Consider the following 27,310-nt stretch of genomic DNA (forward strand, 5'->3'; position numbering starts at 1 on the left):
CACATAGAAATGTGAAAATTTTAAATATATATATTTTCAGATTATCATAAATCATCTTTTGTTTTTTTACAAATTATCAGAGCTTCTCTTCATCATACAAAAAGCACCGAGATTGTATTATTTGCTTCAATATATTTTACATTTCCTTGTTACAGTTTCATATTTCAGAAAGAAAACAACTCTATTTCACTACTATAATTGAAGTAAAATATTTATTGCAGCATGTAATATTTTATTAGGAGAAAACTTGAAACCTAACCAACAAAAATGAAGTAACAATTTAATAATTCTTGTCATTATACACTTTATTCATGCATAAATCTTCGAAGGATATTTGGAAAAATGCTATAATAAGGTTACAAAGCCAGAAAAGCACCGGGAAAGTATTTGCAGTACAAAAAAATGATTTGAACACCATTATGCTCTTCAGAATTATTATTATTGTATTGCAATAGCTCTCATTGGTCAACAATTCTGTACAACAATAATAGTTCCTGAGTAGAACATCTAACAAAATAAGTTTATTGTTGGCAGAGTTATACATTGACACCTTTGGAATAAATTACCAAGATATAAATATGAAGCCAAATATACATATTTTGTTGACAAGGATTTGAAAAGTATTTGTAGTAAAATTAACCAAACACCTTTTTAAAAAACTTTCTTCGCAGTCTACTGAGTATTTAGTGATGAAAGTAGGTAAGCACCTGTTAAGCGAATGAACGTATCCTTATCGAGTCCAAGTTTCCTGTCTCACAGTTTGAATCAAACCATGCCATAGCAGAAAGTGCTTTTTGATAAAAGCATGACTTTTTTTTTTTGCCGGTTGATGACTGTAGAGTTCTGGAACTTGCAGTGAACACACGTTAATCATTTCTCTTGCAGAGAAAGCTGCAACACTCTCTCCAACATTTCTTCTTCCTCACGTCTTTTCCTGTTTTCCTCTTGCTGCTCCCTCTCCGACAGAACGAGAGCCATTTGCAAGTCAGGGTCAATTCCCGTGTCCGAAGCATCTTGGTCGAGCGGACTATAGATATTACCATGGTAACAAGCAAGGCTGGCCTGGATTGCCCTAGGGGGGAGGTAACATGTTATAAGCAGGGTATAGTAAAGGCTTAAATCTAGCAGGCACATTCATATTGGAACTATTAATGAAAACTGCACTCGGGTAAAAAAATTGTCAGACACAAAAGCGAGCTCCTACAATGTCATATTTATTGTGTGGTCCTGGGTTTGATCCCAAATAGGTGTTCCAAAAAAAAACTTACGATTTTGCCACAGAATAGTGAAGACAATTGCAGAGCTCCTTGAAAAGAAGTAGTAGTTGACTTTGGCCTTGAAAACTAGATAACAAAGATGACGGGGCTTGATGCAATGACACCACATCACCCAGCATAAAAAAAGATGCTTGGGAGTATTTGGCTCTCATATGACTCCTAAATCAATATATGGATTGAGGAAGACAAATCTGAATAAAATATTCCCATAGTTTTTGAAGTTTGATAATTGACTGGTTGCTTTCGACGATTTTCAGAGACTTAATCTTGCTGATTAACTTTTAGAACAAGCACTTTAGTTCATTATATGGAACACACACTGGGAAGGCACTTGAGCACTCTGCCATGCGAGTCTAGAATGAGAATGCTGTAATGAAACTGAATGTCACAGGAAGGGATGAAATCTGGTCTCTGGGGGGGTATATATTTTCCCCCCTTGCCAGCAATAAACAAGGAAGGAGAATTAACAACAGGGCTCAACCACTATTGGACTTTTGCATGATTTGCCAGAATGCCTTCGTAGTTGGCATTCCCTCTTAACATTGTAATATTAAAACCTTTATACCTTTCATAAGATGAATCCTAAAAATACAAAAATAAAATAATAAAAAAAAAGTCCTCGGCTCTGTGCCTTAACAGCCAATCGAGAGCCAAGGCCTGCCAAGTGGCTTTTTATTGGGTGATGTATCATCAATCCCATCATCACTTTTTTCTGGCTATTTAGATCAGAGCCTTCTCTTCCAGTAGAGCCCAATTGTCCTCATGATGCTGAGTTCAGCACTTAAATATTGGGGTTTCCTTCAGGGTTATAACCTAGGACCACTTGCACAAAAAAAAGACATGAACATTATCTAATCAGTTACATTGGAGCCCCACTCTGAGTGCAGTCTTCATGTTAATAATAATAATAGTCTGGCATGCACACTAAAATAAAACAAGCTTCTACAATGTAAGGTGAATTAAGACACAAATTTACTCAAGTTACTGCTAGCAATGTTGTATATCACTAATAATATGAACTAACCTGTTTTGATAATACACTCAACTGTTTTATCAAATCAATGTAACTACTAGTTAAATGTGATGTAAATGATTGACTGGTCTGCCTGCCTGCTTATGCAAGACCAACATCTGACTGTGAATAATTAACCTCACTTTGACTTATTGACACCTCAAAAATTAGTAAAGATACACATGTGAAACTTGGTGGACTGAAAGGGTATTCTGGCATTAATTTCATTCTACATAAGCTCCTACGCTTGCTTAGCTTTTATGTTTTCCTGGATCAAATTAATCAACATCTATTAATTACTCAGAAACTACTACACATACAACAAAAAAGAGTCAGTGTACAGAAAGATCTAGTTTACTCTGATATAAACAATCCATCATTAAAGTCAATACCTATCACTGAACAGTCAACTGTGTAATGTGGAACAAAATCGTAGTTATACTTTTTCACTTGTTTAATATAGTGACAATTTCCATAGTAAATGTAGCAGAGCAAAAACATTAGTAAATTAACACAATAAAGCTGCAATGCAAGATTTAATATTAAACATCGTTATTATCATAAATCAATTAATTACTTGTCTATTCAGAATAATTAAATGTTAAATTAGCAGCAAACACTAAGAATATTGATATTAGTATTGATTCATAATTAGATTAGCTAAATTCTAATTTTAATAAATATATTCACTAAAGTATAACTGAGGTCTTATCATATAATATAAAATATGAACAATTTGCATAGATAAAGAGGTACCTATACTGAAATATAGTACCACAATAATTCAGTAAATAATAATAATAGTAATAATGCATACGATACTTAAATACAGAGAGCACATTCAAATACATAATATTTACGTATATTCAATACACAATTTCATAAATATTATAGATGAAAATAATACAGTAAAATATTTCCTAGGTATAATAAACTACAGACTTCCATCAGTTGATATACACTGCTGGACGAAATAAACCAGACACTTGCATTTTTTTGTGAAAATGCATAAATTCTGATTCGAAGGCTAACTAAATGTTGCAGAAACTGAATTAAGTACGAATGCATAAACAAAGTCCGGGACTATGAATGGTGCATATGGTACTACATGATCTGCCAATGTCAAATATTAAGGTGTCCGGTTTTCTTTGTCCAGCAGTATATATACTGAGCTGTACTTATATATATTTTACAATATTAATAATTAAAATAATTAATTTATTAACCTGCTAATTTAGCCTAAATTTACTAAAATTCATATCACATATAAAAGTTTCTAACTAGAACAATATGCAGCTCAAATTAGTGCTTAACTGGGATTAAATATTACTACTTAAAAACTTGCCAATACCCAGACGAAGACAACTCAAGACCTTGCATTGCAACTACTAAGTTAGCAGTAATTCAACCTTCACTGTTCCGTGCATTACCAAGTCAGTTTAACATTTTCTTGAAAGAAATATTAACATATTTATAAATTGACACAATAAACTGTCTTACGCCCTGTGCAGGAAAATACATTATAAACTATTATATATTTATGAACAACACAATGATTATTTTTAACATGCTGCATCATTAGAACTAAAGGAATTAGTTGAAAAACACTGCATTGGATATTACATAGTTTGTCAAATCTGTTCCACAATGGCCAATTACTTATTGTAACAGAATACTTGATCACACTTTCGCCATTTCTATGCTTACACATAAAATATTTTTATTACTAGATTTCACTATCTTGCATTAGTCAGGAAAATATATAAACAGGTGTTTCCCTTCCAACTACATTGTGTCTGATGATGCAAATAAGTTTGTGAAATGCCACTTGTCAAAAATATGCCGTTTATAAATATACATATATAGTGAATTATATAAATATTCTGATTAAAAATTCTCATAAATTTACATGAACTGTGGAAATTTTTGTACGGGGGTTTCTTAAATTATATGTAATATAATATGTAATATTTGCAGTAAAAAGTTCATTTAAACTATTTTCTTGTCTGTTGAGGATAGGGGGTGAGAGGGTGACAGAAGGGCAATCTTTCCAACTGGAGGGAAGAGTGCCCTTCTGGCATCCTCACTGTTGACAGATAGAAAGGGAACTGCTGTGCCATCGGTGGCAAGTCATCTTTTGTAGGAGAAAGCAATACTGTTTAGTCACATTATTTCCAATCAGAATTAAAAGTACTATATCTAATGCTTCCAACATCAAACTCTCTCTCCTGTTGCATCTCATAGTGCTAGAGACCTTTCTCAGCCTACACATTAGTCTGCACAGATAAATGTTGGGAAATTGTATTATTTGGGGGTAAAATCTTCATAACAAAAAAAGAAAAATAGATAAATCTGCACGGGGTGTCTTGCTTAGCACTTTTTACTTTTCTTTTATAATCTGTGAGATAATGGTAAAATTGTATATGTGTAATAGTTTATCATGTTCATTTATATTTTGCATACTTTTAATGCACATAAATCCTCAGTCTTACTGATTCATGCCACACTTTGAACTACATGTATATATCTTTGGAACACTATGCAAACTGAAATATCTTCCAAAGTTACATATTAAATACGTTCTCCCACAGTACATACCCATGCCATGCCAGCATCTAAGGCAGCTTTCAGATTGAAGTGACTAGCAATTTGTACAAGAATACACACTTTCCACTTCAGACTTTAAAAAGCATTCAATGCCATCTCCAAACTCAGACAACACAATGTACGCTATTGAGAAAATAGCCCAGTCTGACAGACATGCAAGCAACATGTGCAGAAGGGTTGCATTTACTTGTCAAGGTTGTTTCCAAGTGATAAGTGTCACCTGTTGCTCGTTACTTTGGTCTGAAACTTCTCTTAGGAACAAAACTTAATTAAGTAGCACATGCTACCAAAACTAGCAAGTTGGGCATCAAGGAGAGCAATTAACTGGAAGTAAGAAAATTAATGATGTGTGCAATGGATTCACTCCATACAACAGACCATCGAAAACATATAATTACTACTTTCTGAATACTAAATTATCTGTAAACATTATACATATATATAAAGTGTACATAATTAACATATACTTTCATGATAATCTGAAACAAAGTTGTAAGAAGAGAAGCGAAAGCAAAATCTCCATGGCACAACTGTTTACCTTTGCAGCTGTCTCTCCTCCTCAGCCTGCATATTTGGGGTGCTGGGCCTTGAAGGGCGCTGGGCTCGAAGAGCTTCCCAGATGTCAACCTGAATAACAAAAAATATATTTCATACACATGTCACATTAGTTATGGTAAAGTTTTTTTGTTTTTTTTTTGTACATTTGGACACTTCTGTGAAACATTATCCAGTCAATCAAAAGTTGAAAACAGTAGGCAAAAAATACTGTTTCAAACAACATTGCTTTAGTTACTTAATATGTACAAGGCCAGCAAAAAGAAACAAAACTACAGCGCCTTGAATAACGTAGTGTGGAAAACGACCCAAGAAACTTGTTACCCGAGACGATGACAAGTAGTGCGTTGGCAGTGCGATCGACCCAGGTGCTAATTTTGTTATGAAAGTAATGCAGCTTAGTTAGTTTTTGGAATATATTGTGTAGATTTGTTTCTCTATAGGCGGTAAGTGAATTGATGGAAACAGTTATATTTGTGGAGTGATTTGCAGTCACGAAATGGCATTAACTTACACAGAAAAGTAACATAAATACGTTTTATGTGCAATGCAACACGAGCATCAACATATCGCATGTGAGGCTGGACGTCAAACGTTGGATTGTGTACATAAGTTTATTTTTGTATACTAATAAAATTGAAATAGTGTCATGAAGGAGAAAAAATGTTTCGTGGCGTACATATTATGAAGTCATTTTCCCGAAATGCAGATATTCGAAAGAATTTAATTTCATATTCCATGGAGTTCAAATAGCCGATTACATACATGCCTTCCCCAAAATTCTGTGGGTACCGTGAGGTTTTCTTTAAGCGAGGGAATGGACAAACTTTCATTAAATGTCAAACTGTTCTTTGGCTTTTTTGCACTTGATCCACACATTTCTCTGCATTTTCTCTTTCCAGGAACAGTTTTTGTGAAATAATTTGGCAGATTTGGAAACTTCGTAGGCACTGCATCCTTTAATAATATCCTCCCCCTTAGCAACCTTACCTCCTTACCATTTATTACGTGAACATAATCTCTGATAATGTATTGTTCATCGAAATGCAATTCACAAACACCAGCTGTGTCATAGAGTTCCTTGTCAGCTCTGGGAATTGCACGATCCCACTCGGCTAATTTATCTTTTTGTTTGGGAACACTAAATATACAAATACCCTTTTCTTTACTTGAACGATATCCACTAGACAACCAGGCACAAAACAGTGGCGACAGTTTCCAGACATGGTGAAAATATAACTCAACCAATGCGTTGTTTACATTTTTCCAGTAAGCGGGAAACGAAAAGCGTCATATTTCACGCTTGCGAGTTTTTGGGCGGTAAGTTGGACAACACGCGAGTGGATGTAAAACAATCTTTGAAAAATAAACGAGTATTGTCTGTGTGAATTTCCATAAAAATAATATTTGTGACAATGACAATATTAATGAACCTTTCAGGATAATGCATACACAATATTAATTCTCGCAGCAATTGTCATGTTACGTGTTACAATCCATACCTATGTTATCTTCCGTATTGTTAATAAAAAACTCAAGGACAGGTCATGATCGACGGTTCATAATATTCCTTAATATTTTCGCGACTACTGTACCAAATATCACAACAATTTTCTGATACAAAGAAATGTTACAAGGAAAAGAATCAGACGTTGCAGCAAAAACCCCATTTACTTCCATTATAAGCAGTCGAACACCAAGCACCGGGGTCAACACCAGCGCCTCTAGCGGATCATTTTTGAGTGGAACCAGCGAGAGAGGGCAGAACCATGCCGTTTTCCACACTACGTTATTCTAGGCGCTGTAAACAAAACCTTTTCAAAATAGTTTTATTTACTTCTTATGGAGCTTATCAGATTTAACCCCATCAAAGTACAGTCAACTCTCGAAACAACAACCTTTCACAGTTCCCGGGAAAAGGGTCGTTATTTCAAAGGGGTCGTTATCGGAATTTGCACCAATTTTCAGCTTAAACGGAGCTCAAACGGACACAAAGATGCCTAGGAGACGGTAGCACAATTTATCCTGGTAGTTATACAACCTGTTATGATGCGTGTTGTGAGAAGGAAAATAGAACATGAAAACGTTTTCACAAAAAAGGATTTTAAATCATGTTATTTTCTTTTAATTGTGCACAGTTGTTGCTCTTCCACAAAATTCTTACAATTCTAGTTCATGAGAAACCTGTTTGCACCGAGACCTACGGAAAGGAAAACAATCTCTTGTTTACTGCAAGCGAAACTCGAAGAATCTTGACACCAGTCAGACTGGCGCCAGCAAAAGTCTGGAGATAATCGGGCAGAATGAATGTTGGATTTTATAGGGGTCTACTGGAGCATTGTCTGTTACAAGATTAACGGGTAAGATAAGATTTCTCGGGAGAAACAACAGAACCTTTCTAGGACCACAAAAAAAAAAGGCGGGGCTGTACATTTCCTTCTGGTTCAGCTGTGTAAAATACATTGTAAAAAAAAGTCACGTTTTCTTTGCTTCAACCAACTTCATAGACAATCCCCTCCCCCATTCAAGGGAGCAGTCCAAACTCCTTCCTCGACTTGTAATCCAGCGTGCAAAAGGAAACACGCAACTACCGATCTGTTTTCACCCAATGCGTCTAGGACACGTCATTAAACAGCGTCGCAGTCGATAATCATTCGGGCTTGGCATTGGATTTCAATTTAAACTATATTAGTCCCAATTAGCCCATCAGCATAAAATGAACTCAAAACAAGCTTTATGAAACCTGCGCATTTTTAGATATCAAAATGGGAGATCGTTATTTACTCTCACGTTAATCAACGATTTAATCTTGGATTTAGGAGTATTCTCGATGTCAAACATCTGCTCCTCCAAACATTTTCCACTTGAATAATGTTTCTTTAAATCGGACACAGCGTCCATTCCTACATTGAGCACTTTTTTTTTCTCCCACATGAATGGTTCTGGGGAAAGGTGGTGATTATATTGTGTGCATATCCTTCCAGCACGCTCCGAGTGTTGAGGAAGTTTATTCTTGTCAGATGCAAAATAAAATTTACAGTTTTGCTTATCAGAAGGTGCAGAACATGAAGTTGTTTAAACTCTTGTTTTTCTTTCTGGAGATCGAATTTTGTTATCTTCAAATCAAAACAGCTTTGCGAGATTCAAAACAATGACTTTTTGTTTCGTGCTGGATGAGTCATTGCTGTTATTTTTTGCAGACGCTAGACAAAATACTGGCGCCATCTGCAGCGTAAAACAAGGAGAGACCGGCTGGAAGTTCGAGCAACATGTGGTCGAAGAGAAAATCCTCAACATTTTAAGATAACGCAACTGTCCAAGACGGAACTTTTATCAGCAGTCTGACCCTTGCTTTACGTTTTACTATGCAACAGACAATAATACGGGCAATATTTCCTATACAGTACATAGCATTAAAAGAAAAAATAGGCCCTGAATTCTGCAATTATCACATTGCCGTGCACACCAGTTTTTTTTTTAATTGTCCTATGGTTTTTGTTCGTTTTTAAGAATGTATCCAGAACTGGTTGCTCCATTTTAGACGTGAAAGGAAAGGAAGGGTGGTCCTTGCCTGAAATCACCTAGTGTGCACACACGAGCAAGAAAATCGTGGCTGAAACAATCGTCATCACTGCCCCCTCTTCCCCCTACATGTTTGCTGAGAGGAAAAAAAGAGAGAAGTCACTCAGCCAACGGAACACTTTTTTTTTGCAAATTTTACATCGGCACAGTTAGGAAAGCGTATGAAGTGGGAAACGGGAGTTATGATGCATGTAAGATCGAAGTAAACTTTTGCGGAAGCTTGGATGACAAATCATTAAACGGGTTGACGATCTTTAGTTGGCCTATGTGGCTTTGATTATCTCGAACAGTTCTTTTATAAAGTGTAACAGGGAACAAATAACGCGTTTTGAATGAAAGTGGTTACTGGAAGTTGTCGGCTACAAGGTCAAGAATTGCTCACTCACGGGGACCTGCTGAATGTAGGTCAGAGCTGGACAGACTTCCAGGCATCTGTATTTTGGAACATTCCTGCGATCTTATCTCTAATTTCTCAAGTTGGTTCCCCCTTCACCTTTTTCAGTTGTCAGCAGCTCTTAGGACAAGGAAACAAGTCAAGGTCGATTTAAAATAACATCCAAGCACATTCGATCTTCTCTTCTCGCGCGTATCCAAGAGCAAGCGAAATCACAATGGCAAAACAAGCCTAGCGTGTTGGGTAGCAGCCGTCGGGTGCAGGTTAACATTGGCACGCTTGGGAGAGGGGAGGGTAGAGGTCAAGTGCTATTGGATAACACTCAAGCTTGGTGTGGTGGTGTCTATTTTTAGATCAGACCCACTTGCGAGCGGTAGAACACTCGTGAAGGGAATCAGTGCGAATAAAACGAGTGCAAAAAACTTATTTTTCGGCCGATTTCCTTAAATTTTTCAACTTTTTTCCAAATTTTTCACGTTACTTCGAGAGGGTCGTTATTTCCAAGGTCATAGAATCGAGAGTTCACTTAGTTTACTCCACTATTAATACACTGGTCCCAGTATTACTTCACGTCAGAATGCATTCTGGCTTGTGTTTTGTATAAATTACACAAATATGCAAAAAAAAAAACCAACACTCTATACACAGTCTCTATTGGTGGTCCCAATTCCAATACCTATACAAAAGCTGTACCTCATCTTTCTCACTCCCAGCTTCGATTAAGCTCTGCTGAATGGCAAACTGCAAGAGATCATCTTCCTCCTCCACACTGAACTGTTTACGGACCTCAGCACCTGGAAATAAATTAATTAATTGTAAAAAATAAAATAAGATCTTTCAGGCAACAATTATACCAAAGTTTTTGTTACGGTAGGTTAAAGCAATACAATAGAGCATCAGTTCTCATATGTGCTTCCACAGAATTTTTGGCATGGGATTAAACAAAATGGTTCTGCTTCTACAAAAAATATTACTTCAATATGAAGTACATGAACTCCTGTAACAACCTTGTACCAGTCTTATCTGTTAATATAAGTCTCTTAGAATAATTAATGCAAAGAACTATGACTGTAATGAAATTACATGTGTGAAATATATGGTATTCATTTTCCAGGTAGGAGGGTGTTTGTCCTTATCTTTCTCCCCTTTCCAGATGCCCATGTATATGGAACAAAGAATTGAAAACATGCCAAAAAGATGCTGAAAAGTATCATATTTATGTATTTACTTTTTAACTCAGAATTGGGCAAAGTAAAGGGTGTGACTTATATTTGAGATAAGTAGGTGGAACTTAATTTTAATTCATCTATATATATTTTTACCAATTAACACTACTAATTTTGTAACTCCTAGCAGTAAAATGGCAGAAACTACAGGTATAACCAAAGAGCACAGTGCACAAACTGAAACTTAAATTTCATTATGTAACTCGCTTGTACTCGACAAATGTTTCACTGACCAGTCAACTCAAGCAACAACAGAGAATTAATCATAACCACTACTTTCACCCTTTTGGAATTTGCAAAGTTGCCATATTTCTCAATACTTCTGTTTCCCCTTTCAGCAAAATTCTAAACAGTACTATCTTAAAAACAGGTTTTAGTTTATTCAGGTATAAATATAATAAACATCCCAGACTGAGATAGGCCAGGGCAGAGGTCTGCACTAAACCAATCAGAAGATGAATTTGTTAATGACTTACCTAATTTCACATACATGGCAGGAGGCACGAAGCAACTGTCATCAACAATGCATGTTATTCTCTCCTGCTCTTTCAGCCTGGTCACTCCGGGTATCTCCTCGTCAAGTCCGAATATATTGCCAAACGTGATCCTAGCATTCAAGACGTGGAAGAGTGGGATCTCTGGAACGAAATTCCAAGGCCATGTAAGACATCAATTTGGATACAAGATTAGATGAATAGAAGTGCCTTAGAGGTGGATAAGCATGGTGCTGGAAGTGACGTAAATTGGGTAGGTCTGCACCTCAGTTTATTACATATATGAGCAGGAAGTGTGGGCGGGCAATGGAAAAAAAAACCTCTAGCTCTATTTAGGATGATATTGATCTCGACACTATGTTATTCTGCTAGGATAGAGCTGGAGGTCACCCCACTCCCACCCCAAACACACACACATGGACTAAACATAGTGTTTTGCAGTAAAGCATGGACAAACTTTCACAGAGTGTAGAAGACATCAAGAACAATAACTTTTCTTGAGACCTTATTTCAATGCCACAAGCCTTCAAAAATGGCAATTTTTCATCCTGTACATATGCAGCCATGCAGTACAGATTCACAGCTGCCACTGGGAGTTATATTTTCTGTTGGAGAACAACACTTTCTTTTTAAATATGTTAGGACCTATTTCATCATTTTCACCTTCTTTCTGGCAAATGGGGTAGAAAACGAATGTACACCAAAAACAAAACAGTTAAAATTTTAGGTTTTGTAATGGGAACAGTTTTAAGCTCTTCATAGATGTTTGGTGAATTTAGGGTTCACTATACTTAACCCCACTTACCAATCTTAACTGGGAACCCAGCCGGAAGCTGCATCTGAATGAAGTCCTTGAGCTTTGCGAAGTGGGAGCTGGAGATGGCCATGAGGTCCACGATGGGCATTATCTGCTCCTGCAGGCTCAAAGGGTAGTTCTCGCACAGCCATAGGGTCGCCTGCAATATACGCAACACACATTATCAATGCTATATGCAAAGTCATCAATACTTATGAAAATTAACCGAGTTAAAGTTTAATTTAGTCTAAGAAGGAACTCAGATACAATTAAATACTTGTGAGGTTGCTGAAATTGATACGCAAATAAATTAATCATAACAGACATGACACAGAATTATTATATATTTATGTAAGACATAAAAACTTTACTTACTTTGAACTTCTGTACTTTAGTGTTAATCACTTTGGGTCTCCCAATATCCCTCCCCATGAGGTCAATGTCACTAAAATATTCTTCTGGAGTAATATGACACGGATTGCCAATGCTAAATGTCTCCTCCTGAAAGGAAAGAGGAACATTAGTGATGGTGAGAGAAATCATCCACTCTTGTATGTTTAGCGCACACTTGTTCTCAAGGGACACACAGAACATAGAGCTTAAGACATTTCTAATATTTTTTGGTGCTAGCATCTAACTAGAATTAACACTGTTGTTTCTTTCTCAAACACAATCTTCATCCGAGTTGAGAAGGATATTAAATATGATTTTTGGTTGAAACAGGTAGGCTTCTATTCTTTTCCCTTATTCTTTGCAGACAAAAATTAGACTTGTCATTTAAATCAATCATCTGATGAAAAATGTTTGTTCAACTATTCTGATAAAAATGAATAGGTGCTGGAAATACCAGTAAAGTAAGTAAAAAAATTACTTGTGTTTCTCATCCATAAAATATATGTATCTACATGTTAAATATGTATAGTAAAGGCTAGAAACTCAACAAAACTCCCCTTGCAAAATGTTGAATACACAATGCAAAAGAAAGTAACACAAAGCAACATACACTGTTATTTTCAGGAGCAGCATCCTTCTCCTCCACCTCCGCAATCCCGAGGAACGACTGGAGAGGAGTCTTTGGCGTCTTCACTCTCATCTTGTCCATCTCCGTCAGATGCTCTGTCCGAGTTTTGGTCACGAGAGCAACGTTCGTCGCTCCGAACACTTTGCACTCATGACCATTCACGGCTTCTGACTTGTCTGACCTCCATCCCCAGAGACCTGACTTGTTTCTGAAATAAATAAATGTAAAAACACTAACTACAAGTGGGGTTTACCCAGAAGAGGAGGGGAGGAGGGTGTTATGTCCCAATTGCTTAAGATACCATAAGAAAAATAACATTGAATAAGAAGCATCAAAATTTTTCTAGTTCACTGGAACTTGTTCCATATTTCAAGAAAATTCTTCCCATAATGCAAAATCTATTTATCCTGCTTTTGACCCAAATACTTGTAAATATTGCAATGGCCACGTGTCCCAGCACACCCAACAATTTTAATTCAATCAATCAACTTGTAAATAGTTTTTCTTGTATGTACGCATTGCTTGCATGATAGAATTATTTTCCTGTAGTTTACGGTTATTACAAGCATAAGAAAACAGTTTTTTCTTTGTGACGTTTCAGGAGAACACACGCTCCTTTCATCAGACATTTATTTTCATTTTGACTAAAGATACAGTTATAACAATGGTTTGTAATTTTTAAACAAAAAGAATCTGTTATATAATGGATGTTACAAAGAAAAAACTGTTTTCTTATGCTTGTAATAACCGTAAACTACAGGAAAATAAAACTTGTAAATATCCTGGACAAATTTCATATCTACTTATAACATACTCAAACAATACTTTTAAGTTTATGCAGACACTGAGGAATATCTAACCTTTCAAAGCTAATCTTTTCTGTATCTACATATGTAGTGACAATGGGCGTTGTCAATCTTGAGGAGACGGCATCTTCGGTTGGTTGTAGGAACTGTAAATCCTCAGCAGCGACCATGTGCATCTGCTCCACGTACACCTGCTGTGAGTCATGGTCCACCTCCATCATCACAGCTGTGTCGTCTGAAACAGAAGTAAGCCATATTGGATTCAGCATTGAAACAAATTCCAAGAATAATTCCAGTTTATGTAGTTATATTTCGAAAGTATAGAAGAGAAACTTCTGCAGTTCACCAAAATATTCTCTTTAGTGGCTTGAATAGAGCTTTAGCGGAGGCAGGGAAGGAGAGAGAGTGTTTGTAAAGAAGTAATAGAAAAAAAAATAGTGGTCCAATGTTTGAAAACACTTTTTCAATTTGAAGGCATTTAATTTAATTTTTACATGTGATATTTGGAAACTTTATTAAATTTCAAAATTTTATATTAACAATTGCTCATAAAAGTATAAAGGTGAGTACGCCATTCTGTAAGAAAAATAAGTCATCAAATTTTAAAAGGCTGTAAATTTGAAACTAGAGTCAATATTCAACAAATGAAAAATATGTTTTTTTTATATTTGTTTAAAGATACCGTACACCAATTTCATTCAAATTTGAGGTGGTGATGAGGAATCTTTGTTACATGATGTTGCATGATCTCACTTGCAATGACCCACTCCCCTTCCTATTTATTCACATGGTATTCCTGTCAAGAGAGAATATGTTACTCACGCTGCCCCTTGAATATGTAGCTTCTGCTTCCTCTCTGCCAGCTGGTCTGGTCAAATCCCAGGAGAGTCGTGTCTATCCTCACATTAGACCCCTGCTTGTATACTTTGTATGTGTCACTGGGGCACATCCTGGACACCAATGGGACTGCAAGAAGAAACTCACATTAGACACCGGAAACAATTCTCAAGCTGCTGTGACATGTACACATAAATACTCCTTTATTGGATAATATGCTTTAAAGTTGAGTATGCAATTCTGCAAGAAAAAATAATATGTGTGTAAGTCAAGACTATTTGGCAAGGCACTCTAATTTCAACCCCTCATCAATATAGTAAACTACACCTCCCCAATGGTGTAGTTGGGACATCCTTGCTTTATAATCAAGGGGTACCAAGTTCAAAACTCGGACCCACTGTAAACTGTAGGTCCAGCCCAAATTTGACACACTGTATGTAAAATGGACTGAAGGCAAAAACTCACTTTAAAATGTAGGTTCAGTCATGATCACCCTCTCTCTCCAATGGCATTGTAGATTACTGTTGCCTTGTGATCAAGGAATCTCAGATTTGATCTCTGGTGGAGGCACATTGTGAATCCTTTTTTTTCTTAGTGCCATTTTTGTCACCTTTGGCTAATCACAATGCTAAGCATGAATGGTAATAAATGTAATTGATGTAGGGTAACTCACCAGGGAACACTCCTGCCCAGGCCTGGACTCAAACCTTTAATCTTCTGTGATGAGATTATGAGTTGGCAGTACTTGGTCAATGAAGTGGCAATATACCATTGTTTGCTCAGACAATACATATATATTTAATAGAAGCTTTTATTTGCAAAGTAAACATTAGTAAACATGATGTCAATGTTACACTTACCCCAACTTGTAAATTCCCACTTCATTTCCACATAGAAATCAGGGGCCTGTAATTAAATACAAATACATAAATAGTGACAAGTAATGAATTTAAATAAGTAGAATTTCATGTATTCAAAGAGCATACAATGCAAAAGTTAATTAATTAATAAACACGACAAATATAATGTACAGGTAAACGAATATTATTTATCATTTAATATTTAATATTATGAACTGCACACCGATTGTTTTCCTGAGGTCAATTAATAAACAAGACACTGTATAATGGACAGAAAAATGAATACGTATTAATTATTATTCACTATTTAGTATGAACAGTGCATTGTTTTCTATCAGACAAGAAAGAGTTGGAAGAAAAAACTTGTATTGTGGATTACTTAGTTTGTTGAATCAGTTCCATGATGGTTACAAGTTCCTTTTTAACAAAACACATAATCAAACAGTTGCCAGGTCTTATGTTCTTAACATTTACTGATCCTAAATATTTATAAATAGCCTGTAATTTAGTGCAAAATTCTACAATTTTGTTATTATTTTTATGGATTCAAACACAATTAATATAAGGTGGTTTTGATCACCTTAACTCTCAGAGAGGTAATGCACCATAAATAAAATAAAAATTTAAAAGTTCCAGTATTTCGCCAGTGGCAGTCAAGTATATAGTGGAGTTAAAAATACACGAGTGGGCGGTACGAGGAGGAAGATTATATTGGTTTGTAGCACAAGCAAATCTCATGACTGATATCCGGGAGTCAACACATAATGGAAGATTCGGTGTTGTCAGACATTCTCCCAATTTTTTCTTTGTTGTACATGTGACATATTGTGGATACTAAAGAATAAATTACATTTCAACACTCATTGTCAATTAAGTTTTTTAACTATTCTGGCACCTTCCTTAATGTCCCCCCTTTTTTTCAGTTTTCTCTTTCTTCCACATAAGAACTGTTCAGAAAAATCTGGTGTTTCATTTTCTTACATGTACCTTAAATAGTCTTTAATTCTGTCCTTTGCTGCATGTTTTGAGTGACAAATGTATTTCCTATTGCATATCTGATACTTGTATGCCACTATCTAACCCATCTGCATACCATTTAAATGCCAAATTTTTTGCCATGAAATACCATTTAAATTTAGCTATCTCCCGTGAAGGTTGCACAGCAAGACAAGATGTCAAATATTGTGAAAACTATCTAAGCAATTTACGTGAAAATTTTATATATTGAAGTGGAAGTATAGTAATAAGTATGCACATATGCAGTTTACTTGAAAGATAATTAGAAACTCACCTAATAATTTTGATCACACACATCTTTGCATTCCATTTCCATTCTTCAACCTTTTATTTTTTTCCTGCCACAGCCACCTCTTCCCCATTTCACTACATTCTTCAATTTCACTAACACAAAATGAACCCCCGTGTTCATCTCCACTTCCAAAATCCATATTTTCCTCTTCATCGCTATCGAAAAGCAACTTTTCAATCACAGAATCTTCTACAACATTCTTACACAACGTGTTTGCAAAACGTAACAAATGAAGGTTTGTTTACATGAGAAATTACTGAACAAAACACACTTGAAATGGTATGAAAAACTTAGCAGAACAAACGTACACATCATAGATTCGAAAGATCATACAACCTCTGCCATCTATTGAATGAAAAAGAAACTACGTGATGAAAATCGGGAACCCGTCGATTCGACGACTAGGTACAGCAAGCGAACGTCCAGACAGGTCGTCGATTAGACGACTACCTAAGCAGATGGGCTAATAAGGAGTCCAGTTGGGTATAAAGTGCAGTTTCAAAGAGACAATAAATATTGTGATTTGAAATTTATAAATACTGTAAGATCAAGTGATCTTTCATTGTTAGACTCACTATTCCTCATTGTACAGCAGTCACTTAATCATTATCGGCAAAAAATTCATACTGGCCAATCAATAATTTATAATTTTATATTAATAAAAACAATCACAAAATTCAAGAATTGTGTACTCAATTACAAGAGAAATAACAGATTAGTAAAATTATTGTCAATTTTACCCTCAAACCAATTTAACAATATCAATTGACTCCTGATCGAAACATTTCACTATTTTCATCTTTATGCACAAATGAATCAAACCAGTTTGTCCCTCGCATCATGGATTGCTATTTTTGCCTCTATTCTTAATACTACCCACAGACGGTACACAATATATCCCAGGCTCACACTGCTTTCCCTTGGAGCTAGTCTTTAGTTTATTTCTCCAGATCTGTTTTCTAGCTTTGTGCAGGTGTTTGTTTACCTCTGCACACCAGAGGAAGGCCTTCTGCAAGCAATAAACTGGGCACATATCCCCATGCATATCTCATCTTCAAGAAGAAAAATCTGGCAAAGAAGTGTGTTTAGTGTAACACAAAGGGAAAAGGAAGATGATGACATGGCATTGCAAGAAATGTAGTTACTTCAGTTTCCCTGAATTTCCTTAGGTGTACACATGCAAACATAATGTTCAAATATGTGGTGTAAGAATAGATATTTTACTTGGTAAATCAAACTTTGGTGTCAATACACACAGCACTCTTATCTCTATTCAGAATTGTGGAAAGTGTCCAGCCATGTGTACCTAGGAGATAACAAATTGGCAGAGTCAGCAGATGGTATGAAAAGGTTAAACCATAACCCTGGTCTGTCTGTCTATGCAGGCAAGAGTGGATGCCATGGCAATTTTCTTCTTTGTGTGACATATCACCTCGAACAATGGCTTGCTTCATTAAAAAAGCATGGGCCAGGTGGTTTATGGCTTATATCTTACAATTATCACTGACGGATACTCTGTTGGAAACACTGACCAACAAATCCCTTCAAGAGATCGCTGTTTGCCAATTCATCTCCTGTGTGCACATGACCGTAAATCTGATTCCAGGGAAAATGTCAGTGATGAAAGTTTGTAAGAAAATGGGTTACTGTCTCATTTCTAGACACAAACATCACCAGATCTTCCCATAGCACAGCAATGTTACCTCTTTCAATTTCTGGAGAAGGCCCGGAATGCCCCCCACTCGGCTGGAGTACCTCTGGTAGTCTCTTCTCTCCAGCACCAGTTGCAGCATTTCTGGATCGCTTGTGGCCACAGCTTCCTGCACCACTGCACAAAAGTAAAAATAAATTTATCACTGCACCGAGGCTTCATATATTGTCAAACATGCAATTAAAAATGATAAAATACCACGTAAAAAATCCCAAATTGTGCCCATATGCTGTACATGCACCTTAATAAAAAACAATAAAAGTTTAGTGATTTGTCAAATAGTACAAAGTCATTTTTTTTATCTAGTTTATTGTTATATCTTAGAAATATTACGGGAAAACAGAGTTTGTATCGACATGTGGCGACCGTGGGACACAACCGAAGTTCCAGATCTTTCAACGAACCAAGATAATCCTCAACCAAACACTTCCAGAGCACCGAACAGAAAAGTATCCAAAACCAAAACGTTGAACAAACAAAGTCAGTTATTTGTGTGTAATGTGCACGAATATGTCGAAAAGAAAAAGCTAGGAAAAGGAGCCATTGCAGAGACAGCCAAAATATTAAAGTTAGACAGAAAAACCGTGCGAAATGATTCGGAGAGGTCCAGTCACCAAAGAAGCCTGGAAATAAAAAGAGAAAATTTAACAAAGTGGACGAGTTTACTTGTGATTTCATTAGACGCGAAATTTACAAGTTCTATAGTAAAGGACAGTCACCGACAGTGAGTGAACTATTGCAACTTTTAAAAAGTGTGTCGGACTTCCCTTATGAAGAAACAACGCTTCGAGAACTAATAACAAAAACTTGGTTTTCGGTTTGGTCGCTTAAGGAAAAAGAATGTAATAATGGAATCGGCAAGAATTGTTACTTGGAGATTCTACGGAGACTACAGGAGCTGCGTTCAGAAGGTTGCAAACTCATTTACTTGGACGAGACTTGGTCCACATTAAATTCTCATTAAACGTTATAAAATGCTATGCAAGATTGGACGAATCAGATGATTATTATGATGTATTTTCGGGTCACAGAAATAATGAAACACCATAATTAATTATCTGTGTCGATTTATTTATTTATGTCACATGCTTTGAGTGCAGCGCGTCGACTTCCCCCCGCCGCCCTCTTAAAGCATGGCAACAACGCATTGCCTGGAGCTTTGTTGGGGTGGTCTTGCTAAGGAGGTCTTAGCTCATTAGAAGAGGGGCAGGCAGGGTACGATTCCAAAGGCAGCCGCCTGGGGAACCAATGAACGCGACAACTATATTTTACATATCAGTCAAGAAATAAATACATATGTCACGGCTCCAAGTTTCATGTGAGTAGCTTAGTTGCCAAGTGCCTAATCTGAAATTTACACCTAAATATGATTTGGTACTCAATTCCCAATAGGAGCGCTAAAATTTAGGCCTAGATTGATTGATTGATTTGGTGTTTTAAGGCCACAGTAAGGCTAATCAGGACTGGACGTACAGTTTAAAGTGGGATCCAAACCACTATGCGCGTCCACCGGGTATCGAAACTGGTACCCCTTGATGATAACAAGGTGACGAAGCTACCACTGCACCATCGGGGAGGCCTTTAGGTCTAGGCATAGCATTGTGAAGACACTCAGGGATGTTACTTTGAAAATGATAGTAGTTACATAGCCAGGAAACAGCAGCGATGGGTTTTTATGTGATGACCATGCATCACCTAATCAAAAGCCACTTTGCAGGCCTTAGTCCTCAAAGTGCTGTTGGGAGGTGGGGGTGACAATGTCTCTTGCACAACAGCATGACAAAGTAGAACAAGTAACCTCAAAAGCTTAAAATGAATAACTAAACAAGTGCGGGATTCCAAAACTTGGTCCCAGGATCAGTTGCAAAAAAGATTCATCCAGACTCTAGGGAAACAATTTTTCCAATGCTTGGGAAATTTGATGTGCTCATGAAATGAAACCATTGGAAATGCTTGTGTGGTAAGCTTTTGACCAACAGTGACCATGCCAGACGAGCATAAACCGCTAGTTCAAAAACAAATCTCACGGGCAAATTTGATAATTTCAAGTTTCCTAGACATTTCTCATTCTGAAAAGTTCACATTCCAAATCCCCCCACCTGCTTCTAGACAATATCTTTGTTTTCCAATTTATACAAGTTTCATTATATATTCATAAAATGCATATCATGTTATTAATTTCCCAGACATCCTGTTAAGAATACACATAAAAATTTACACAAAGGTAAATCAAGAAGGAACATATCACATTAACCAAAATTATATCACATGAAACTACGAAATAAATCAATCCTCACCAGTCCAACCATCCTTATTCTCAGTGTTGACATTGGTTCCATGCTGCAGAAGAACACGTGCTGACTCCAAATGGCCCAGGGTGACTGCAAGCATCAGAGGAGTTCTTCCCCTCGTATCCCTGGATTCCTTTTCGTGCTGCAAAAGAAAACATATTTAATATGCAGAAAAGTCTTCCTTTGCTCTTGTTTTAATTCAACTTTATGCTCAGATAGATACATTGGGACTGGACCTACGGTTTGAAGTAGGATGTGAGCCACTGTGAACTGTGCCTCCAATGGGAATTGAACCCCGGACCCCCTTAATTACAAGGCAATGACATTACCTTTGTGAAATTACGGAAACCCTTAATCTGTTCTTGAACCTAATTTTTGAATGAATTGTTTACATGAACTATGGGGAAAGAAGGGGTAGGTTTGTTGCTCATCTTATGTTTTTGAAAATTTAGAAACAAATGTTTATCAATGTCTGAAGTTTTCTGAATATGAATCTGTCAGTTCTAATTCTCAGGAAAGAAAAAAGTTGGTTGCAGTGGTTATCACACTTGCTGCTAAAAATGTATTTGTTGGGGCCTTAAAAAGCAGCATATGCATGCAAAGGAGGAATTGTTATACTATAGCCATCTAAAATGGCTTACCTAGCTATGCACATCATCATTTTGTAAGGGGAATGTTGTTTTCACACAAAAGCTATAGAATATACAGAGAAAATTCAATTTAATTCTGCAGAGCATAAGCGAACATCACCATGAAACATGCATATGGAAACTGTTCTGCAATAATAATGCACAGTATTCCTTATGCCTTTTTAGTGTATGCATTTAACCATGTAGCGAATTCATATGATGTAGAACAGGTTCCTGAATAATGACAAGATTAGCATACAACTATTGGAAGTTTAGCCATCATTTTCTGTCAGCATACTATGGCGCATACAATAACTGCCCTTGCCTCCAAGGTGGCCAAGTGAATCGAGTTCTGGACTCATGATTTTGCCACTGAAACCTGGCATGGACACAGTTGTTCCTTTGTGAGTGTCTATTCAACAATTTCATCTAATCACCATTCATTCTCATTGCCAAGATTAGTCTCAGGACGAAGAAAATAAAACAAATTTCACCCCTTTCATTTCTATTTTGAATATTTTATATATAGTTTTTTCTACCCTTGATGGTAACAATGAACATTCAAATAGATAATGGGACAAACATTTACTTTTTTATCTTTAGTATTGCCACCAGAGATAGTAATATTTTTGTATATTCTTATTCAATGAACATACTAGAGAAAGGAGTGAGTTCATATATTATTCTATTTGATTATATAGTGCATGCAGTTTTTAGATCTTGCACAGTGGAATGAACAAACAATATATGGCAAATTGTTTATCGATCATCATCATGTTAATTTATATTGTGTTGTGCACTCCAAGGTTTCCATAATGAAACAAAAGTGACAAATGACACAATTGACATTCTCATCAGTGCAAATGAATTCCATGAAAACATGGTGGATGTAGAGAAAAATGAATGAAAACAGGAGTGTCAGCGTACAATTTGCATATAATCCACTTACTGAGGTCTGCTATACAATCATTCTGCACTGAAATGTTTGAGTGTCGGACCAAGTTCCAACTATGTTCATTCCATAATGTAACCGGTGTTACCGCAAACAGCAAAATGTAAAGAAATTAAAAAGTTTTAAAATAACAACATTGTTAAATACGTTAACCAACAGCGTTGCATTCGAGTATATATTGCAGAGGATATTTTTTTCTGCAGCCGACAAAAGTGAAGAGGAAGGCCGTTCTGCTACCGTCAAGAGGTAATGAGGAAAGATATGGGCCCCAATGCAAGGGAAGAGCAGGGAAAGACTGTACTAGGGGATTATTCATATGCCTGTTTAGGGGTCCAGTTGCCAGTCCAGTCTACCGTATCAGCAAGTGTTGTCACATAGAAAAGAGCTAAATCCCGCCTAAAACGGGGATACCATTTCTCTGAAGCAACAAGAGCTAGACTGCAGAGCCAAAGCTGGATTTAACTACAACTGAGACCGTTTACGTAATAGACGAAAAGATAAGTACTTGCGATCCATGATTTGGAAAAACCTTGCTCCAAAGAACTAAGTTGGCAACATTAGTACGTACATCTGTACTTCCCTTCCACCTCTGGAGGAGAAGAATTCTGTCCTCTGCTCACTGCACAAACATCAAACTGACACGAGAAATGTGTGGTTCTTCTTCCCCTTTTCACTTCTTTGCAAAGAAACAGAGATGGTTGACAACGCTCGACTACTATTCACTGGATTTTCGCGGCAACTCTCTCATGAGTGGTAGTTCTTTCTAGGAGTGATTGTGGCTAAATCATTGAGCGGATTGTAACAAAAAGAAGAAAATAAACAAAAATCTAGATCTTTCTTTTTTGGGGAGGGGGCAGAGCGGGGGGGATGATAACGTCTCATGGCCGGTAACACTTTTGAAAAAGTCACGCCACGACACTGGTTCATTTCGATATTATTATTCACACACATTTTCTACATGATGTGATCCATCATATATAGATGTTTCCAGGGAGCAGCCATTTGTTTGCTGTCATCTTGGATACAGACTACTGCAGCCATCCATAGCACATTTTCCTTCTACAGGTATATACTTTAGCTTCTATATTCTTATATGCTAGAAGGTTAGGTGGATCAAGTTTGGGGGCTCTTAGCATTACAATCCTTTTATGATGAAATGACAAAAAATGCAGTTACTAATAATAATATTTCTTTAGTAGATGAAGATTGTTTAGGTTGCTTTATGGGCACAGTTGCTCATTCAACCTACTTTTCATAACAAAATATCAAATAAAATGATATTTTATGTACTTTAAACTATGCATAAAAAAGAATACTTTCTCAAAACTTCACACTTAGTTCCACACCCATTTCCAGTATTCTAAGTGACTTCCTACTTCTCCTAAAATCATTACACAATCGGAACTGTGATCTTTGTCTCTCTTTCTGTAACAAAAATTTATCATTGTATCTATAAAAAGATTCTAGCAGAACATGTACAGATGCAGTTACACACATTTGTATGTTCCAAATGTTATGGTTTTCATGACATCTTGACTTTAAATAAAATGTTGTTGCATTTCATGGATTACCATCAATTCACAACAGAAAGTATTAGCACACCCTGATGACATAATCACTGGGTTAAGGTTGACTGTATAATTATTCTTGTGCAAGTTGTACTGGTGGGTGTAGAACACATTGAAAATACTGAAAATCACTACAGAAGTAAGTTTGAAGTTTGGAGAAACTTCTTGTGAATTCAGGGCACATAATAATAATTTGCAAGGAATTATATTACGAGAAAATAGGTTGTGCAAGTAACAATGCTCACAAATTATTAAAATTTTGCACTTAACTTTCTTAACCGCTTAAAATTTATAAACAGTAATGCTGTAAGCATGTAGGAGCCTAATTCTAAAGCTAAGAGTGCTAAACTGGATCTGCCTAACCTACTCACGTAAGGAAATAATAGCAGGACAGAAACTGTTCTATTGATTAATGTGAAAAAATGTCTGTATCATGGTGACATGGGAATTGCACAATTGGGATCTAGGCCAAGGTAGGTATAAATCAATTACGAAGGAAGCTTGAATCTAACTGTCTAACTCAACCAGCATTGCAAGCAAAGAAAGGTAATGATTCCGAACATTTAATGACTTTCCAAAAGTTTTATAGAGTATTTGAAATAATTGAAAGGATTGTGGAAGGATGTGATGTTGGAAGCTAGAGAGCACCACAGGCCAATATTTTAAATACTGTTAAAATGGCACTTCATTAAAATTTAAAGTGAGCATGGCGCTCACCCGTGACCGATCGACACATAAATAGAAATCGAACCATGTTAAAAAATCTATGATTAGTTCGGAATTAAACAAATGGAACTTGGGCTCACAGGAATATATATTTATTTTCATTCAGAGGGAAGTTGACCTTATTCCATAATCCAACAAAATGCATAACAGCAAATGAATGAAGTAAGATAATTAACAAACAATTCCATGATGATTAGTCAACAAGAACTTTAGGAACCATCAAGAGAACATTCGACTTTGCTATTTCTGAGAAAATATGAAGGAATGATATTTGAATACCAGCAGATTTTTAGACAACCATTCTTTGCAGTAAATGAGAACTAAAGGATTGAGTTATACATGTACCATCTACTATTTACTACTAATATGGTGTTGAACAAGTCATTTTTCTAATTAAAATGAGCATAAAACATTACAGTATGAATTTTAGTGGAATATCAAATAACGCACAAACATTTTTATTGACAATATCAAGAATCAAGGTGAAATTAGTGTACCAAAATTTCATCTCAATCTATGGCCATGGATGATAATGAACTTCTTGACTTTGGGACTAGCAAAAATAGTATGTAGAAATATCCAAATTTGTTTAATGCTAAGATTTAGGTAACACTTCTGTTTAGTCAAAATGGATTTCTTCATTTTTACAGAAGAAACTACTTACGCAAATCACTTTCTGTAGGATTGTTGAAGTTCCCAAATGTATTTTCTGTTATCGTTTCATCCTTTGTAGCGATAATTCATGTTTTTATGTATGAAAATATCGCAATTTCCATTGCTTCTATGCACGAACCGGATGTTCCGTGCGCTTGATGACGTAACCCCCTCTTACTGTTTCCAACCACCCCGTGTTTTTTTCAAGAAGATGACGTGACCCCAAATTTTAGCTATGCTTGCTTGTCTAACCTAACCTTCCCGTGAATGGTTCGTGGGGCTATCCGTGAATGGTTTGTGGGGCTACCCGGGAAAAAATAGAAAATTAATAACATGCAAGTAGGCATTTTCTTCCCGTGAATGATCTGTGGGGCTACCCGGGAAAAAATAGAAAATTAATAATACGGAAGTAGGCATTTTTTGGTTTAGAAGGTTGGAAACACTGCATCGCTCGACAAAAAACAAGCACGACGTGCGATGATCCAGAATGCTCGCGCCATATTGTGCCTCACACAAGTGAAGAAAACGAACAACAATAATTACTCGTAATATGAAAAATTGAAATTATTTTCGTGAGAATTTTATAATTACACCTTATAGAATGTTATTGAAATTATTTTCGTGAGAAATTCATAATTACACCTTATAGAATGTTCCACAATGCAGAATAAGTCAGTAGCAATCTTAAAAAGGACGAAATTAATGAGTTATAGGTGTTTTGACTATACGGAAGTAGTACCACGACGTATTTTTAGTTCTTGTACACATATACGTTGCTGGCATTCTAGGTGTGTTAAGCCGGAAAGTACACCATCAAATAATGGTATACTTTCAGGCTTAACACCCTGCACAAATCACATAAGGTTGCAGTTTAAAACCAAGCAAACTACATAACAGGCTTCCTTCACCATCCACTAACACCAGTTTCCTCAAGAATAAAAGAGATAATTGCATGCTACACATAAGTTAAGTTATGATGAATAACAGAGTATCGGTGTCAGTGACGATTTTCTAAAAGCAAATAAAGTTTGTCCACCAATTGGGTTCATTCCTACATATCTCAACTAGGTATATCGATTAATTTCCATGGATTAATTTAAGTAGTAATTAATTGATAAAAGTGTTTGTTAATTACATTTGGAAATTTTTTTTAATTTCAATAATTTAAGTGACGAAATAAGAATATACAGTTATCCAACTTACCAGGTCTCTTGCAAGTAGCTTGTCAAGTTCTCTGTAATCGTTGTTCCATACTAGTAAGTGCAAGGGATAATCCCTTTCTATTTGTTCTAATGCACTCATTTTATATACAAATATATACATATACACATACACGTATCATATAAATATTAACTAGCCCTATGTTCTTATTTTTAATACAAAACAAATTAAGGATAATTCCACACAGAGTATTTCTTGAACTATCATCTTGAAATCCATGTCTGTGTTTTACAAATTATACAAACTTCCAGTCACGACAAAATAACCAAAACACATTTTTTTGCTCGTTTTTATCACGAACACTTTCCGCACCTTCGTGCGAACCACGATATGGCGTCAGCGCGCAACATTGTTTTTTTCTTAGCTCATCGTTCAAGGCGCTGTACTCATCATCTTTTATGACAGGAAATTTAACTCCGCAGGAATGCAAAATTTTCAATGTCTTATCTTACAAAGCTATTCGTATGACATATATACATGTACATCGAAAATGTAATGCCTCAGTTTCGTTCTCTATTTAATTTACAATTCAAACATAAGATTACACCTTTATTTATTTAGCAACTTGCGAGTCTTGCACACAAATTATGCAGGAGTTTAGTTTATTTACGTCACGTAATTGTACAGCTAAAAAAGGGACATGCAGTGGCGTCACTAAAGAGGAGCACGGGAGGGAAAATTTACTAATGGTTCCCTGTTTTTTAGGAAAGAAAACACTCGAAGTGAAGGGGGGTGCGGGGAGATGGTATGCAAAGAACCCCCCCCCGATGTCTCCGTCCATC

At 36.2% G+C, this 27,310-nt stretch overlaps 1 protein-coding gene across 1 annotated transcript; it reads right to left on the reverse strand.

Annotated features, from left to right (window-relative positions):
* Positions 1-12: 12 nt before the first annotated feature.
* On the reverse strand, positions 13-26,887 carry LOC145988598 (ankyrin repeat domain-containing protein 13D). Its single transcript, XM_083123589.1, has 13 exons — positions 26,511-26,887; positions 20,785-20,920; positions 18,480-18,604; positions 15,468-15,513; positions 14,593-14,736; positions 13,825-14,005; positions 12,947-13,172; positions 12,319-12,444; positions 11,953-12,103; positions 11,130-11,291; positions 10,121-10,221; positions 5,435-5,523; positions 13-1,072 (listed from the first exon to the last, which is right to left on the reverse strand). The coding sequence occupies exons 1-13, from the start codon at positions 26,628-26,630 to the stop codon at positions 871-873; spliced, it is 1,809 nt and encodes a 602-aa protein (XP_082979715.1). The 5' UTR covers positions 26,631-26,887; the 3' UTR covers positions 13-870.
* Positions 26,888-27,310: the final 423 nt, after the last annotated feature.

This window comes from Lepisma saccharinum, chromosome 6, assembly GCF_977018435.1.
Source record: "Lepisma saccharinum chromosome 6, izLepSacc3.1, whole genome shotgun sequence".
NCBI lineage: Eukaryota > Metazoa > Arthropoda > Insecta > Zygentoma > Lepismatidae > Lepisma > Lepisma saccharinum.

Coding starts and splice junctions, on each gene's coding strand:
- LOC145988598 (XM_083123589.1), bottom strand. CDS start 26,630: ATGTATATATTTGTATATAAAATGAGTGCATTAGAACAAATAGAAAGG. Junction 20,921..26,510: donor AGCTACTTGCAAGAGACCTG/GTAAGTTGGATA, acceptor TTTCTTTTGCAG/CACGAAAAGGAATCCAGGGA. Junction 13,173..13,824: donor GAAAAGATTAGCTTTGAAAG/GTTAGATATTCC, acceptor TATTTATTTCAG/AAACAAGTCAGGTCTCTGGG.